At 34.5% G+C, this 15,558-nt stretch overlaps 1 protein-coding gene across 7 annotated transcripts in view; it reads right to left on the bottom strand.

The window, feature by feature from the left end:
- NEK1 (NIMA related kinase 1) overlaps positions 1–15,558 on the bottom strand; it is a 215,972-nt gene that overhangs the window by 37,232 nt on the left and 163,182 nt on the right. For 4 of the 7 annotated variants that reach the window (XM_042983644.1, XM_042983649.1, XM_042983646.1 and 1 more), the window contains 4 exons: positions 13,339–13,527; positions 9,840–9,960; positions 2,758–2,846; positions 1,608–1,855 (listed from right to left, as the gene is read on the bottom strand). In XM_042983644.1, coding sequence (XP_042839578.1) covers positions 1,608–1,855; positions 2,758–2,846; positions 9,840–9,960; positions 13,339–13,527 — 647 coding nt within the window. The remainder of the gene's footprint in view (positions 1–1,607; positions 1,856–2,757; positions 2,847–9,839; positions 9,961–13,338; positions 13,528–15,558) is intronic. The other 3 variants (XM_042983645.1, XM_042983647.1, XM_042983650.1) reach the window with 1 other exon arrangement.

The raw sequence follows: 15,558 nt of genomic DNA, 5'->3' as shown, positions 1-15,558 counted from the left end.
TGTGTGTGTGTGTGTGTGACAGAGAGAGAGAGAGAGAGAGAGAGAGAGAGAGAGAGAGAGAGAGAGAGAGAGAAAGTGAGCGAGCACAAGCGGCAGAGGGGTAGAAAGAAGAAGACAGAGGATCCCATGCAGGCTCTGCACTGGCAGCAGAAAGCCCAATGTGGGGCTCAAACTCACGAACTGTGAGATCATGACCTGAGTCAAAGTCAGAGGCTTAACCAACTGAGCCACCCAGGCGACCCCATAATAAGCTATTTCTTAAAGGGGAAACAGGCGGTATACAATATAACCTTTTGAACTCTACTTACAGAAATTTACTTTATGAAAATAACTGTGGCTATTGTCAAAGATACACATGTAGGTAGTTAAGGCCCAGCAATAAAAATATATTAGTTTAAAAAATTATATATAGCATAGCAGCACAATGGAATTTATGGTCATTATAGATGATATGAGAGATTATTTGACAATATGGCAAAATGTTATTTTTAAAAAATGCTTATTTATTTATTTTGAGAAAGAGAAAGAGCACACATGAGTGGTGAAGGGACAGAGAGACAGGGAGAGGGAGAACCCCAACCAGGCTTTGCACTCTCAGTAAAGAGCCCAACATGGGGCTCAATCTCATGAACCTTGAGATCATGACCTGAGCCAAAATTAAGGGTTGGTCACTCAACAGACTCAGCAATTCAGGTGCCCATGACAAAATGCAATTTTTATAATAATATAGTTTTCAATAGTAACATTTGTAATAATTTTATAATTATTATTAAACAGAAAAGCAGGTTACAAAAAATATGCCTAATAATCCATTTTGGCAAAAAGTTTTATAAATGTAAAAATTACACATATAAAACGTAGTATAACAAAATATGTGACTCCTTTATATTTTAAAATGTTCTATAGAGATACTATTGTAATTTCAAAATAAGAAAAAGATAGCAAGTGAGAAAAGATAAGAGGTTTGAAAATCTTCCGCCAGAAAGTGCATATGAATATCTTATCTATTAGTCTTTCTACATACAAATTAGGCAAATAGTACTTCTGTCCATTTAAGATATATTGCTTGGGGTTCCTGGATGGCTTGGTTGGTTAAGTATCAACTCTTGATTATGGCTCAGGTCATGATCTCACTATCCAGCCCCACGTTGGGCTCTGGGCTGACAGCGTGGAGCCTGCTCAGGATTCTCTCTCTTCCTCTCTCTTCCCCTCCCCCATGTGTACACTTGCTCTCTCTCTCTCTCTCTCAAAATAAATAAACTTAAAAAAAGAAAGGATATATTACTTAAGTTTAGTCTCAGACTAAAAATGGAGGTAGGGTTGAGTAGTGAAGAGAGGAGATAATGTAAGAGGGTGTAAGAGAGATCATCTGCTTAAAAAAAAGTAGACCCTATAAAAAGAATCCTGAACAAGGAGCCAATGAAATAGGTTTTGTCCTAGTTGTACTCTCAATAGCAACTTCTTTTTAGAATCCCAGAAGAGAAGATGGAGGCTTTCTGTTGCATGTGTGTGTGTAAGAGATTAAAACTCAACATTATGGTTTATCAAAGAAAATAAATAAGAAATGTTATTAAAATAGATATTTTCTATTTGAGGTGCATACTTGCCTTTGGGTTGTTTGCATCAAATAGACCAGTTGAAAGTCCAATCAGCAAGGAATTCTTGTTTTTATTTTTTGGTGGTGAATCAGAGCGAGATCGAAGTGGAAAGGATTCTTCTGGTGAACACAGAATTGATTGAATTTGAGAGACTACATTGAAGTGTTTTGAAAGAACCACTCTTTGGAAAACTGGTTCTGGTTGCACAGATTTATCTACATCACATTTGGAGTGCTGAGAATCATCTATTTCAGTTCCTGTGGTATAAAGGAAAGATTTTGTGATAAGTCTATATAGTACTTAAATAGTTTTATGTGATATTGAAAAAGGCACAGTATTTAACATGGATTCTAGCAAAAACCTCCATGTCTATCAAGAAAACAAAACCAAAGTATTTATGTGATTATATTACCTTACAAATAATCTTTGGATATTAGGTTTTATTTTCAGAAAGCAGATTAATTGGCTATATACTTCCATTAAATGCAAAATATGTAGACACAAATGTAAGGAAATGTGAAAACACACTGTTTAGACACTCATATTTACCTCCAGTTTATCTTTGTTCCTATAGGTTAGATAGGAAAAATTCTATTTCTCATATTTTAATTAATACTATTAAAAACAAGACAATTTACTTAATGTTGTTAGTATACTGGCTTAATTTTAGCAAGCAGTTCTTTTTGTTTTGAACATTCAATAAAATAATTGGCCAAAAAGTTATTTATTTATTTATTTATTTATTTATTTATTTATTTATTTATTTATTTTTGAGACAGAGAGAGACAGAGCACGAGCAGTGGCAGGGCAGAGAAAGAGGGAGACACAAAATCCAAAGTAGACTCCAGGTTCTGAGCTGTCATCAGCACAGAGACTGATGTGGGGCTCGAACTCACGAGTGGTGAGATCATGACCTAAGTTGAAGTTGGATGCTTAACCAACTGAGCCATTCAGACGCCCCTTGGCCAAAAAGTTTTACTGCTCATGTTGCCAAACAATCCAGGTTTATTAATGAGAACCTAATGCTCTATGACTACTACATTTTTTTAAATGAATGAGGTAACTGACAAGAAATGCTGTCTATTAATATGTTGTCCAAATAAAAGATTCACATTAACAACCTTCCAGAAAGTATTTAGTCTAGCACAACAAGGCTTACTTATATCAACTTCACTAAGGTGGTCCACATTCCTTGGGATTCCATCTTCAGTAACTTCATCTTGCTGAACAATGATCCTATCTTCCAACCTGCCCAGATGGATACATCAGTAAAAATACAATTTACTAGAAATAAAAGCACTTGTAAATTAAAAAAGAAAAAAGAGTACAAGTTCACCAGAATTCTATGATCCCTCTTCCAAATATTTTCCTCATGTGTGTACAGATATACATATTTTTCCCTCATAAGCACATTGTATTTTTTACCCTATTAAAACCTTCACCAATCACAGTCAGTCACAAAAGCCAGTCTCACAACTTCTTGTAACAGTGGTTCCCAAAATGTGGCCTCTAGACATTAGGAACACACAGAAACTTGTTCAAAATGCAATTTCTCAGGGCCTACACTGGACCTATAAATCAAACCTTTGGAGATAGGCCCACCAATTGATTTTAATGAATACCAAAATAATTCTAATACTTGCTAATGTCTGAGAACCACTACTTTAAGCAATCAAAATGCCCCTTAAGAGTGGAGAATGTAAAATATCATGCAGCTGTTAAAAAAAATGAAACAGAAATCTATGTGAAATGCTATATAGACTGATAGTTAATATATTATTAACTAAGCAAAGTAATCTGCAGATCAGTTAGTATTAAATGGTGTTAAGTTTCAAAAATGGTGTGTAGCACAGTACAAAAAAAATAGAATGATATGCACAGAAATGTTTTAGTTCTTGAAGAGAGTGAATTAATTAAGGGAAAAAAGGTAAAGAAGAACTAACAATTTTTATTTCAATAGAGTTGGGAATTAAATTCATGTATTTTTTTAACAAAAATTTAAAGATTGGAATAATACAGTCCAAAGATTTGAAACAAATCCAGAAAAAGATGCTCGATATCACTAACCATCAGACAATGCAAATCAAAACCAAATAAGATATCATCTCATAACAAAGATAGATATTAGCTGCATCTATTGTAATCCTTTTACAATATATACAAATTAAACCATCATGCTGTATGCATTAAACTTACAGTGACACAAGTCAATTATTCCTCAATAAAAATGGAAAAAAGGAATCATCTCAATAAATATGAACTGGTAACCACCTCCAAAAAGATGTCATCTTATACCTGTTACAACGTCTATTATCAAAAAGAACTAAGTGTTGGTAAGGATGTGGAAGAAAAGGAATCCTTGTGCACTGTTGGTAAGGATGCAAATGGTGCAGCCACTATGAAAAACAGTATGGAGATTCCTCAAAAAATTAAAACCAGAAATATAATACAATCCAGTAATTCCACTACTGAGTATCCAAAGAAAACAAAAACACTAATTCAAAAAGATCTATGCTTCCCTATGTTTATTGTAGCATTATTAATTAACAACAGCCAAGATTTGGAAGCAACCCAAGTGTCCTTTGACAGATGAATGTGTACACGCATGCACATACTGGAATATTACTTGGCCATAAAAAGGAGTGAAATCTTGCCACCTGCATAACACAGGTAGACATGGAGGGTATTTATGCTCAGTGAAATAAGTAAGACAGAGAAACACAAGTACCATATGATTTCACTTATATGTGAAATCTAAAAAAAAAAAAAAAAAAAAAAAAAAAAAAAAAAACACAGAAGGAAACATAAACCAGGAACAGACCTATAAATACAGAGAATAAACTGGTAGTTACCAGAGGGAAGGAAGGTGAGAAGATGGGAAAAAGGGATGAGGGTTAGTGGGAGGTCCAGCACTATTTACAACTGACAAAAGGCAGCAACAATCCTGGAAACGACCCACCATCATCTGCTGAATGCCCACCAATTGCTGAACGGATTAAAATATATGGTATATTCCACATAATGGATTTTCAGCCATAAAAAGGAATGAAGAAGTGTATATCCTACAAAATAAACTTTGAAAACATTATGTATGGTTAAGTGAAAGAAGCCAAATACAAAAAGCCACGTACTAAATGATTCCATATGAAATATCCAGAATAGGCAAATCCATAGACAGAAAGGAAATTAGCAGTTGACAAAGGCTGGGGGAAGGGGAAAATTGAAAGTGGCTGCTTAATGGGAGTCAGGGTTTCCTTTTGGGGAAATGAAAATGTTCTGGAACCACACAGTGGTAATGGCTACACAACACTGTGAATGTACTAAATACTACTGAATTATACACGTTAAAATGGCTAAAATGGTAATTTTATGTTATATGAATTTCACCTCAACCAAAAAAAAAGTAATATTCCTTTTAGAATTCCCCTAACTGCTCAAATCCTAGTTGACTTTACTGTTATCAGTTTGGTATATATCTTACCATATTTTTCCTTTAAATTTACATAAATATAATATAGTGTTAATATACAGAAATGCTTTTTTACCCAATATCATTTTATTTCATTAATTATTTGATATTTGGGGCATGTTAACATATTAATACATGAAGTAACATTTTACTATTTAAAGTGCTGTATACAAAACATAATGCAGCATACAGAAACTATTTTTGGCAACTTCCTTATTGATTATTTAGACTCTTTCAGATTATTTGTTGACTTTCCTACAATAAACATTCTTGCATATGCCTCTTTGTACCCATGTGTGAGTAATCTTAGAGTAGATACCAAAAAATAAAAGATATATTTTATACAAAATGTACATTTTAAACTAACAAAACTGGGAAATGGATCTCCAAATTGGCTCTCCCAATTAATATTCATATTCATAATGTTTCAAAGCACCTAATTCCCAATCCCTCACCAATATTTGATGCTATTACTTCCCTTCCTCCTGGCTTCATATTATTTTATGAAGAAACTTTCACTGGATACACCTGAACTCTGGCCTGCCTTTTATTTACTTCTCTCCTTTGAGGGAGAACAAGTATCTGACATTCATACATCCATAGTTCTTCACTGAGTAAAGTTAGTCAGAACTTAGGAGTGTGATGTCTTTTTTTCCTCAGTAGTATTGACTCTCTATAATCCATAAAATACCGTACAATTGTATTTACTAACCACATAATATGGTTTTCTCCTTTGATAACAACTATATTCATATTATTTTCCCATTTTTTCTCTTGGACTTTTTTCTTATTAATTTACATGAATTCTTTATGAATTCTGGATATTAATTATTAGGTTGCCTCCCATTTTTTGACATTTAGGTCTTTAATAAATTTGATATTGTTTTGTTGAATGGTGTTAGAAACAAAACTAACATTTTTTTTTCCAAATCGTGTTATTTTAAGTGCTGCATATGCTGTGTAGTATACAGAAACACAGTATTTTTAACAATTTCCTTATTAATGATTATTTAAACTATTTCATATTATTTGCTATGATAAGCATTCTTGCATACATTCCTTTTTGCCCATCTTCAAATCCAGCCCATCTCCTGTTTTTATAGATAAAGTTGTCTTGAAACAGCCACACTCATTTGTTTATGTATCATCTATGGCTGCTTTTGCAATACCTAGGCAGAGCTGAATAGCTGCATCACAGACCAAATTGTCTATCTGAGGCTAAAATATTTACTAACTGGTTCTTCTTTTTTTTTTTTAATTTTTTATTTATTTTTGAGACAGAGACAGAGCATGAGCAGGGGAGGGGCAGACAGAGAGGGAGACACAGAATCCGAAGCAGGCTGCAGGCTCCAGGCTCTGAGTTGTTAGCACAGAGTCCGACGTGGGGCTCGAACTCACAAACGGAGATCATGACCTGAGTTGAAGTCGGATGCTTAACCGACTGAGCCACCCAGGCGCCCCCTAACAGGTTCTTATAGAAAAAGATCGACTGTCCCTGCTATAGATCATGACAAAGGAAGAAACTTCTAATTACTTTTTATGAAGGAAGCATAACAAGAATAACAAAATCTAACAAAGATTTCTCATAACAAAAGGAACTGCAGATGATTCTTTGCAAATATTAATATAAAAATCATAAAATACATAAGTGCATTAAATAATATGTCATGACCAAGAAGAGTTTACTTAAGGTATGCAGAATGGTTTATATTAATATATTAATATAATTAATTATACAGTTAACCCTTAAACAACATGGGGGATGGGGTACTGATTCCCCCATGCAATCAAAAATGTGCATATAAAATTTGACTTCCCCCCTGGGGCACCTGGGTGGCTCAGTCGGTTAAGCGTCCGACTTCAGCTCAGGTCATGATCTCACAGCTCTTGAGTTCGAGCCCCGCGTTGGGCTCTGTGCTGACAGCTCAGAGCCTGGAGCCTGCTTCTGATTCTGTGATTCCCTCTCTATCTCTCTCTCTCTCTCTCTCTCTACCCCTCCCCTGCTTATGCTCTCTCTCAGTCTCTCAAAAAATAAACGTTAAAAATTTTTTTTAAAAAATTTGACTTCCCCAAAACTGAATTATTAATAGACTACTGTTGACCACAGTGTTAATGATAACATAAACAGTTGATAAATACATATTTTACATGTATTATATGTCATATTTTTAAAATAATACCTAACTTTTAATTATTTTTTCAGTGTTTCAAGCTACACAGTTCACCTACAACTTCTTTCAAATTAGCATGAGTCTTCAAAAATTTTCCAATATATTTATTGAAAAAAATGTATATGAAGACCATGTATAAAAAGATCAATGCAGTTCAAAACAGTGTTGTTCAAAGGCTAACTGTACTAATAAATAAAGGAAAACATTTATATGAACGGTTCTATAGAAGCTGAAAAGTCATTCAATAAAATTCATTCCTGACTTTTTAAAAAATCAGTAAAATAGGGAGCCTGGGTGGCTCAGTCGGTTGAGCGTCCGACTTCAGGTCAGGTCATGATCTCACAGTCCGTGAGTTCGAGCCCCACATCAGGCTCTGTGCTGACAGCTCAGAGCCTGGAGCCTGCTTCTGATTCTGTGTCTCCCTCTCTCTCTGCCCCTCCCCTGCTCATGCTCTGTCTCTCTCTGTCTCAAAAATAAATAAAAACATTAAAAAAATTTTTTTAAATCAATAAAATATTGATACCTATCTCAGTTAAAAAGTATAGTTATGCCTAATGAGGATTCACAACAGAATCATCTTCACTAAAGTCAAGAAAAACACACAGATACCCCCTATTTCCAATATTTAACATTGTATAAAAGATACAAAGACAATTACAGAAAAAAAAATAGTGTTAAAAAAATTGGAAAGACATAAAATCATCACTTTTTTCATATGATTATATATCTGAGAAAAGCAAAAGATTCAACTGAAAATCTATCATGAACAATAATGGGGTACAAAATCAATGTAAAGAAATCTACAACTTTCTAGTTACAAGATCTCATAGAAGAATAGGGACCATTTATAACACCAAACAAAAGATAATTTATCTAGTAACAAGCTTGCCAATAAAAGTGTAAAACCTAGATGAAGGAAACTATAAAAATACTCAAAACTTCTATCATGTTCTTCATGGACAGGAAGAAAACAACAGTTGATTTTCCCTACATTAATTTATGAATTTAACACCCCACTAAAATACCAAGTGGTATTTTTTCCTAGGGGAAAGTGGGTGAAATTTAGTAAATTCTAAATTCAAATGAAATATTACACAAGCAAGAATAGCCAAGAAAACCAAAAAAGAAAAACAATGGAAGGGAATTAGCCTTAAAGGATCTTAAAATATATTTTACATTTTAACTGAAATAGTGTGTACCAGCACACTGTATAAAGACCAATGGAGAAAAAATAAAGACAGATCAATGGAATAGGGGGAAAAAGCATAAGAACAGCTCAAATAATTAAGATAGTTTAGTACATATTAAAAGTGGCATTTTTAATCTGTGCAGGAAAGATGGACTTTTTAATAAATGGAATTGGACAACTGGGTAGCCATCTGGAAGAAAAACTAAATCCATACACCAGGATAAATTCCAAATAGATTAAAGATTTAAATGTAAAAAGTGCCCATGTAAAAGTACTAGAAAAAAAGATTGAAAAATTTCTTGAGAACCTTAGAAAGAACAAAGTATTTCTGAATGATTATTAAAATCCAGGTAAACATGACAACTAAAACAAACAAACAAACAAACAACAAACTTCTGCATGGCAAAAAAATATATACATAAATGGTCAACAGGGGGAAAAGTGTTGCAACTCATAATAACCACAGCAAATATTTCTGATATTTAATGAGTTCTTACTAGTTTATAAAAGACCAACAACCAAATGTTTAAAATGGGTTAAAGATATATACAGAGAACTCACGGAAAAGGAAATACACATGAAATTTAAACATTTGAAAAAATGTGCTCACTTTACCAATAATAAGAGATAAACTAAGATATTATTTCTTAACCTATTGGGTTGGCAAAAATAAAAAACTTTGATACTAAGTTTGGCAAGGCTAGGGGAAATGGGAAATGGGAGGTTTCATACATTCTTTCTGAGAATGTAAATTGGTACAAACCCTGGGAAAAACAATAAATGAATTACAAATGCAATTTATAAAAACACAATTGACCCAGCAATTATACTTCTATGTATCTATCCTACATGATATACACACACAAAATGACCTATGTAAAAGGTTATTCATTGCAACATCATTTGCAATATCAATTAGTGTAGAATAACAATTAATGTAGAAGACTTATTGAGTTGTGGTATATCCATACAAGGGAATACTAAGTAGCCATAAAATAAGAAAAAAAGATGAAGTTCTCTACGCATTAATATGAAAAAATGCCCAAGTTACTGACTAAAAGTAAAAAAGGTGAAAGTACTGTATCCATTATACTAGCAACTTTATTTAAAAGGGAGGGAGACTATACACTTTTGCTTTGTATAGATTAAAAATATCTGGAAGGAGGAGACAATGGGAATTTGCTGGATGAGGACAGAGTAGAAAAGCAGACTTTTTTCTCTATAACTTTATATACTTGATTTCTGAACCACTTGAGTGTAATACTTTTCCAAAAATTAAATTATTTATAAGGTATTATAATAATAGGATACAAGGCAGTATTAGGTTATTACAGTATTTTAGATAAAGGTATTACAAAAGGGACCCACATTTTGAAATGGGGTAACATATAATGTGAAAAGAGGTAACATACTCAGTTTCCTTTGTATCTTTTATCTCACTAATCCATACATCAATAATCGTGCATGGCAAGCTACCATTTTTGTTTGCTCCATCTGGCTCTTGTAGAACTTCTGTTTCCAAGCCATCAGGTTCTGAAAAGCAAAAACATAACAATAAACATGTCTCAAAGCAAAATCCATATATAGAAATTTGAATAAATTTTCTACAAATGATCACTACCTAATTTTAGGCTAACATACTAATTATAACAAAAAATTAAATATTTTATCTGTAGATCTTTAATCTTGTTAACTCCTGGTTGATATTTTCTTACAGTAAATACTAATGAGAAAAGTTACTGTCTTCATTTGTTGATTTCTCTTTTTCCTCTCCAATTCAGATTCTCAATGCTCTTGTTTAAGCCACCATCACCCTCTTTTTTCCTGGAATCCCGGTAATCTTTCATTCTCTATTTTTAAAGTTTCCAAATAGCTTGTCCTAAAAGATAATTGATACTGTGCCAATCCTTAAAGTTTTTATCCTTTATTCAAATGATTTTTTTTTTTTTTTTTTTTTTTGCTTACTTGTACGAGGTAAGCACTTGGGGAAAAATCTTTTATTTTTCAGTGAATAATTATTTATTAGTACCTTAAGTCATACCAATATGACTTATTCTACAAACTAGATTTGTGATTGTATTGCCCTCAAAGTCTAAGGCTCTTTGTAGACAATGTTTGCCAACTTGCACTAAGCTGTATAGCCTCTATTATACGCCTAACAGGGTTTTGGTTGTTGTTTTTGTTTTTAATAAAAGGCATAAGGTACCTACTAACTATACTTCTATTAAGTAAAACTATTTAAGTTACTGTGGTGAGTTAAAGATGGTTACACATCTAGCAAGGTCTAACATTCCTCTCATCTAGAAGGGGCCTCTACCTCCCCTCCCCTTGAATTTGGTCTGGCACTGTGATTGTCTTAACCAATTGAGTATAGTTGAAATGTTGCTATGCCAGTTTCAGCTCTAGTCTTCAAGAAAACTGGCGGCTTCTGCACTGGACTCTGCAAGCCACCAAGAAAGAAGTTTATTCTGGGAAGACCACATGGCAAGTTCCTGAGACTAAAATAAGGAGAGGGAACCACCTAAACAGGCCCAGGTGAGCTCTGCCAAGATACCATGCATGGGAATGACACCATCTTGCCCCTTCCTGCATAAGTCCAGCTGACAGGTGAATAGCATTGAGTGGTAATGATGCCACGTGGGAAAGAACTTTCCCAATTCCTAACCCACTAAAGCATGAGATAAAATTAGTTATTTTAAGCCATTAAGTCTGGGGAATAATTTGTTTTGCAGGAACAGATAACTGAAACAGAATTTCATATCTGACAATAGGGTGCTAACACAACAAAAGCTTAAAACATGTGCACTGGTTTTGGGACTTGGCAGCAGGCAGAAGTTAAAAGTGCTTCAAGAGGAGACTGTTGATGAGAGACTAGACAGTGAAAAAAATTTCTGGATGCTAGAGAAAAGGAGATTCTTGTTATACAGTGGCAGAAAATTTGGTACTTATAATAACAATGATGATAGAAAATATACCAAAGAGATTTAATGATCTAGCTATGGTGCTATCTAAGCAGAATATTAAAAATGTCAACTAGCTTCTTTAGTAGCCTCTGATAAAGCTCAAGAAGACAGAGATTAATTGAAGAAAGAACTATTTAGTTTATGGCAACAATTTAGAAGAGAAAGCCTAAGTTAATTCCTTCCAGGCAACAGGAGCTTACGGGAAAACATGGCCTCAAAACAAATACTGAATTCAGGGCAGTAAAATGCGGTCTCAGGGCAAAGATGAAATCAAGTGTATAGACATAAGACCTTCTGTTATGGCACAGAAAGATTTAAAGGCATGCTTCCCAGACTCTCTTTGTTAGACAAAAGGATTTTTAAGAATCTCAACAGCACTGTCTCATAGCTTCCTATGGACAACTTAAAGAAGAAAGGGGCCAAAGAAAAAGGAAAGAAGAAAAGAAAGGAAGGAAGAAGAAAATAAGGAAAGAAGGAGGAAAAAAAAGAAGAGTGGTCAAATACAGTGAATGTCGATATCATTCATACAAAACCCACAAAATTACTAATTTTCAACTTGCAGAAACACCATCAGCTTGGATTGCAAAGGAAAGAAAGATAGTTTAGAAAAGCCCTTGAGGGCACCAACTTTGGTGCAAAGAAAGCAAGCTAAATTGCTACGCCTGGCTGCCTGTCAGAATTTCTATGGACCAATGATTGATATGTGTCCCCCATTTTCCTCGTTTGTGAAAGGTAGTCCCTATTTTTCTTTTAATACTGAATGTTAGATATATAGAAGGCAAGTAACTTCTCTTTTTTGCTTATAGGTCTTCAGATTAAGAGTAACTATACTCAAAGACTTATACCCAAGAAAACTCATCTCTATATAGGCCTGACTTGGATAACATCTTTAGGCTTTGAGCTCCCAACCTTTTTTTACAGTTTATTTCTTTATTTTGAGAAAAAGTGAGAGAGCACGGGGTGGGAGGAGAGAGAGAGAGAGAGAGAGAGAGAGAGAGAGAGAGAGAGAAAGAGAGAGAGAGAGAGAGAGAGAGAGAGAGAGAGAGAGAGAGAGAGAGAGAGAGAATCGCAAACAGGCTCTGCAGCATGGAGAATGACATCAGGCTTGATCTCACAAACTATGAGATCATGACCTGAGCCAAAATCCAGAGTTGGATGCTTAGTTGACTGAGCCACCCAGATGCCCCCTAGGCTTTAAGCCCTTTAAATAATAAGATGAGGCTTTAAGAAGGGGTGAGTGCATTGTGCATGTGAGGGAAAATGTAAACAATTTTTGGCTAGTGGCAGACTGTGGGATATTAACAGCTGCAAATTATTTAACACTCTTAATTTGGAGAGTGCTTCATCTCCGTGTGGCTTTAGGCTGGACTTGTGACTGCTCTGACCAATGAAGTGGCAGAAGTGATACTGTGCCAGTTGAGATTAGCTTTTAAAAGTTCAAATAGCTTTTGCCTAGGATCCGTGAGCCCTGGCCCACCATATAAAAAGTCAGACTACCTTGCTGGAAAGAGCATATGGAAAAGGTATGGAGACTACATGAAGAGCAGAGGCGGGGCAGTCTTAACACAGCCTTCCAGCCATATCTGCAAAGACAACAGTGAAGCCATCTTGAACCCATCAGACCATGTTGCCGACTTAATACCACTAAGTGATACCAGAGATAAAAGTACATGAATTACAAAAATTAGGTTAGTCAAGCCTTGACTCAACTCCTAATATACAAAATAATGAGATATAATAAAATCATTGTTGTTTTAACACTAAGTTTTGGGGTGATTTATTATGCAGCATTTAAAAATCCAGACCAGTTATTAAACATAGAAAAACATGAACCTAATTTGGGATGAATCACCCAAACATATACACATGTTTTGATGATTTGTTTATAAAGGCCTGTTTATATAGAAGAAATTAAGGTATTATTAAATTGAATACAGCTCATTTTGACCTATTAAAATACCATCCACATTTCCTTCTGGTTTCAGTGACGTCTGTGGAGATGCCTCATTAAACTCTGGACTGTTTGTTTCAACAGAAGAATCAACAGTAGCTGACGGATTCATTTCAAGTGAAATATATTTTACTTTTTCTTCTCCAGTAATTAAAGGTTTGTACTTCTCCATTTCAGGAGAAATCTCTGAAACAACAACAAAAAAGAAAAATCATGCTACATTCTCAAAATAACTTGAATTTTACCTGTAACAGCATTTACAGCAAAATTCAAAAATCTCATTCTTACAACAATTACTGAGTAAACGGTTATGTATAAAAATTGATAAATGATTAGGCATGTGATAGCTAAATTTCATTTTAATTATACCTAATGATGTTTAGGGTGAGTAACATATAGTTTACTTTCTTTCTCCTTTTGGTGAAACTAATATTTATGGGCCAAAATGTTGTATTTTAAATCATTAACGAATTGCTTTTATTTGTTTCTGGTAATTGCTAACTACTTCCAATTGCTCAGAAATTCCCCATACTTTTTTTTAAAACTTTTTTTAATGTTTTTATGTATTTTTGAGAAACAGTGCATAAGAGGGGGAGGAGCACAGAGAGAGGGAGATAAAGAATCTGAAGCAGGCTAAAGGCTCTGAGCTGTCAGCACAGAGCCGAATGTGGGGCTTGGACTTGTAAACCGCAAGTTCATGACCTGAGCTGAAGTCGAATACTTAACTGACTGAGCCACACAGGCGCACCCCCCCCCCCATACTTTTAATTGATGCCAGGAGAGAATGGATTTACCTCAGAACAACTTATTGCAATTATCTATAAGACAAACAGGTCACTCTCATTCATTCCTTGAAGACGTTACTTTCTAGCTCATAGTCAGGAGATCTCCCCAACACTAATTCTTTCTTAACTAATTTAGTTGATTGCTGGAGTTCCATCAATAATCCTTCCAATCTGGGCCTCTCAATTCCTCTCTAATGAGGAATTTTCAGTGTTAAATATTCTACCTTCTAACATCCTATTTTTCCATTTATCTCCTCAAAATTTTCAGTGTTAAATATTCCACCCTCTAACATCCTATTTTTCCATTTATCTCCCTCTACTACCCCAACTTTAAAAATGTTACCCAACCGTACCTACAATGCCCTGATACTATAGAAACATATAGAAATGTCTATATATATATATATATATATATATATATATATATATTAGCATTTTAAGTTCTTTTCTTTTTTTTTTTTAATATGCAATTTATTGTCAAACTGGTTTCCATACAACACCCAGGGCTCATCCCAACAGATGCCCTCCTCAATACCTATCACTCACCCTCCTCTCCCTCCCACCACGCCCCCTCCCCCCATCAACCCTCAGTTTGTGCTCAGGTTTTAAGAGTCTCTTATGGTAAAACCCACTTTCTGACATATATCTTCAACTCATTTTACCCACATGGAGAAATCCCAACCCCTTATATATTCAATTTTCTGTGTATTATGTTTGCACATACATGGCTGAAATAAGTGGGGGGAAAAAGTCTGGCTTACTGTTATCAATCTCAAATCATTATCACTAAAGTTAAGTGGACACTTTGTGTTGCTGGTAGTCCTACCATAACACCAGAATACCAGGAACTGTGCCTATTTCAGTTAACTTCCTTAGGAAAACAAGTTGTGTATGAGTGTATTTTAGTTATTTTACCTTGTATTTCTTCCTAGTCAATCAAGAACAAAACTACAGTGTTGCTCATGTTTTGAATATCTTCCCTATACCAATGCCTCATCAACAAATTGTGATAGAGGTCACATCTGTGTTTTTGCTCATTCAGCTACTGTTCTGCTATAAAATCATGTCTATTAAAATCAGGAACAAGGATGCCAGTTAGCACCATTATTAAAGATTGCTTTAGAATGCCTAATGAATGTAGTAAGAAGGAAAAGAAATAGAATATTGGATAAAAAACACTAGTTCTTATCAATGATGATATTACCCACACATTTGGAAGACCTAAAATGTCAAAGGAAATAACTTAATGTATTTAAAAAAATAATTCAGTGAGGTGTCTGCATATAAAATTTTACACTGATAGACACACAGAAAGAAAGAATCGCTTTATTTAAAATAGGGGCTCCTGGGTGGCTCAGTCGGTTAAGCATCTGACTTCGGCTCAGGTCATAATCTCATAGTTCATGGGTTTGAGTCCCCCTACCTCGGGCTC

Source organism: Panthera tigris, chromosome B1 (assembly GCF_018350195.1).
Source record: "Panthera tigris isolate Pti1 chromosome B1, P.tigris_Pti1_mat1.1, whole genome shotgun sequence".
Lineage (NCBI taxonomy): Eukaryota > Metazoa > Chordata > Mammalia > Carnivora > Felidae > Panthera > Panthera tigris.
The sequence above is the reverse complement of the archived record's forward strand: the minus strand, read 5'-3'. Positions and strand labels throughout refer to the sequence as shown.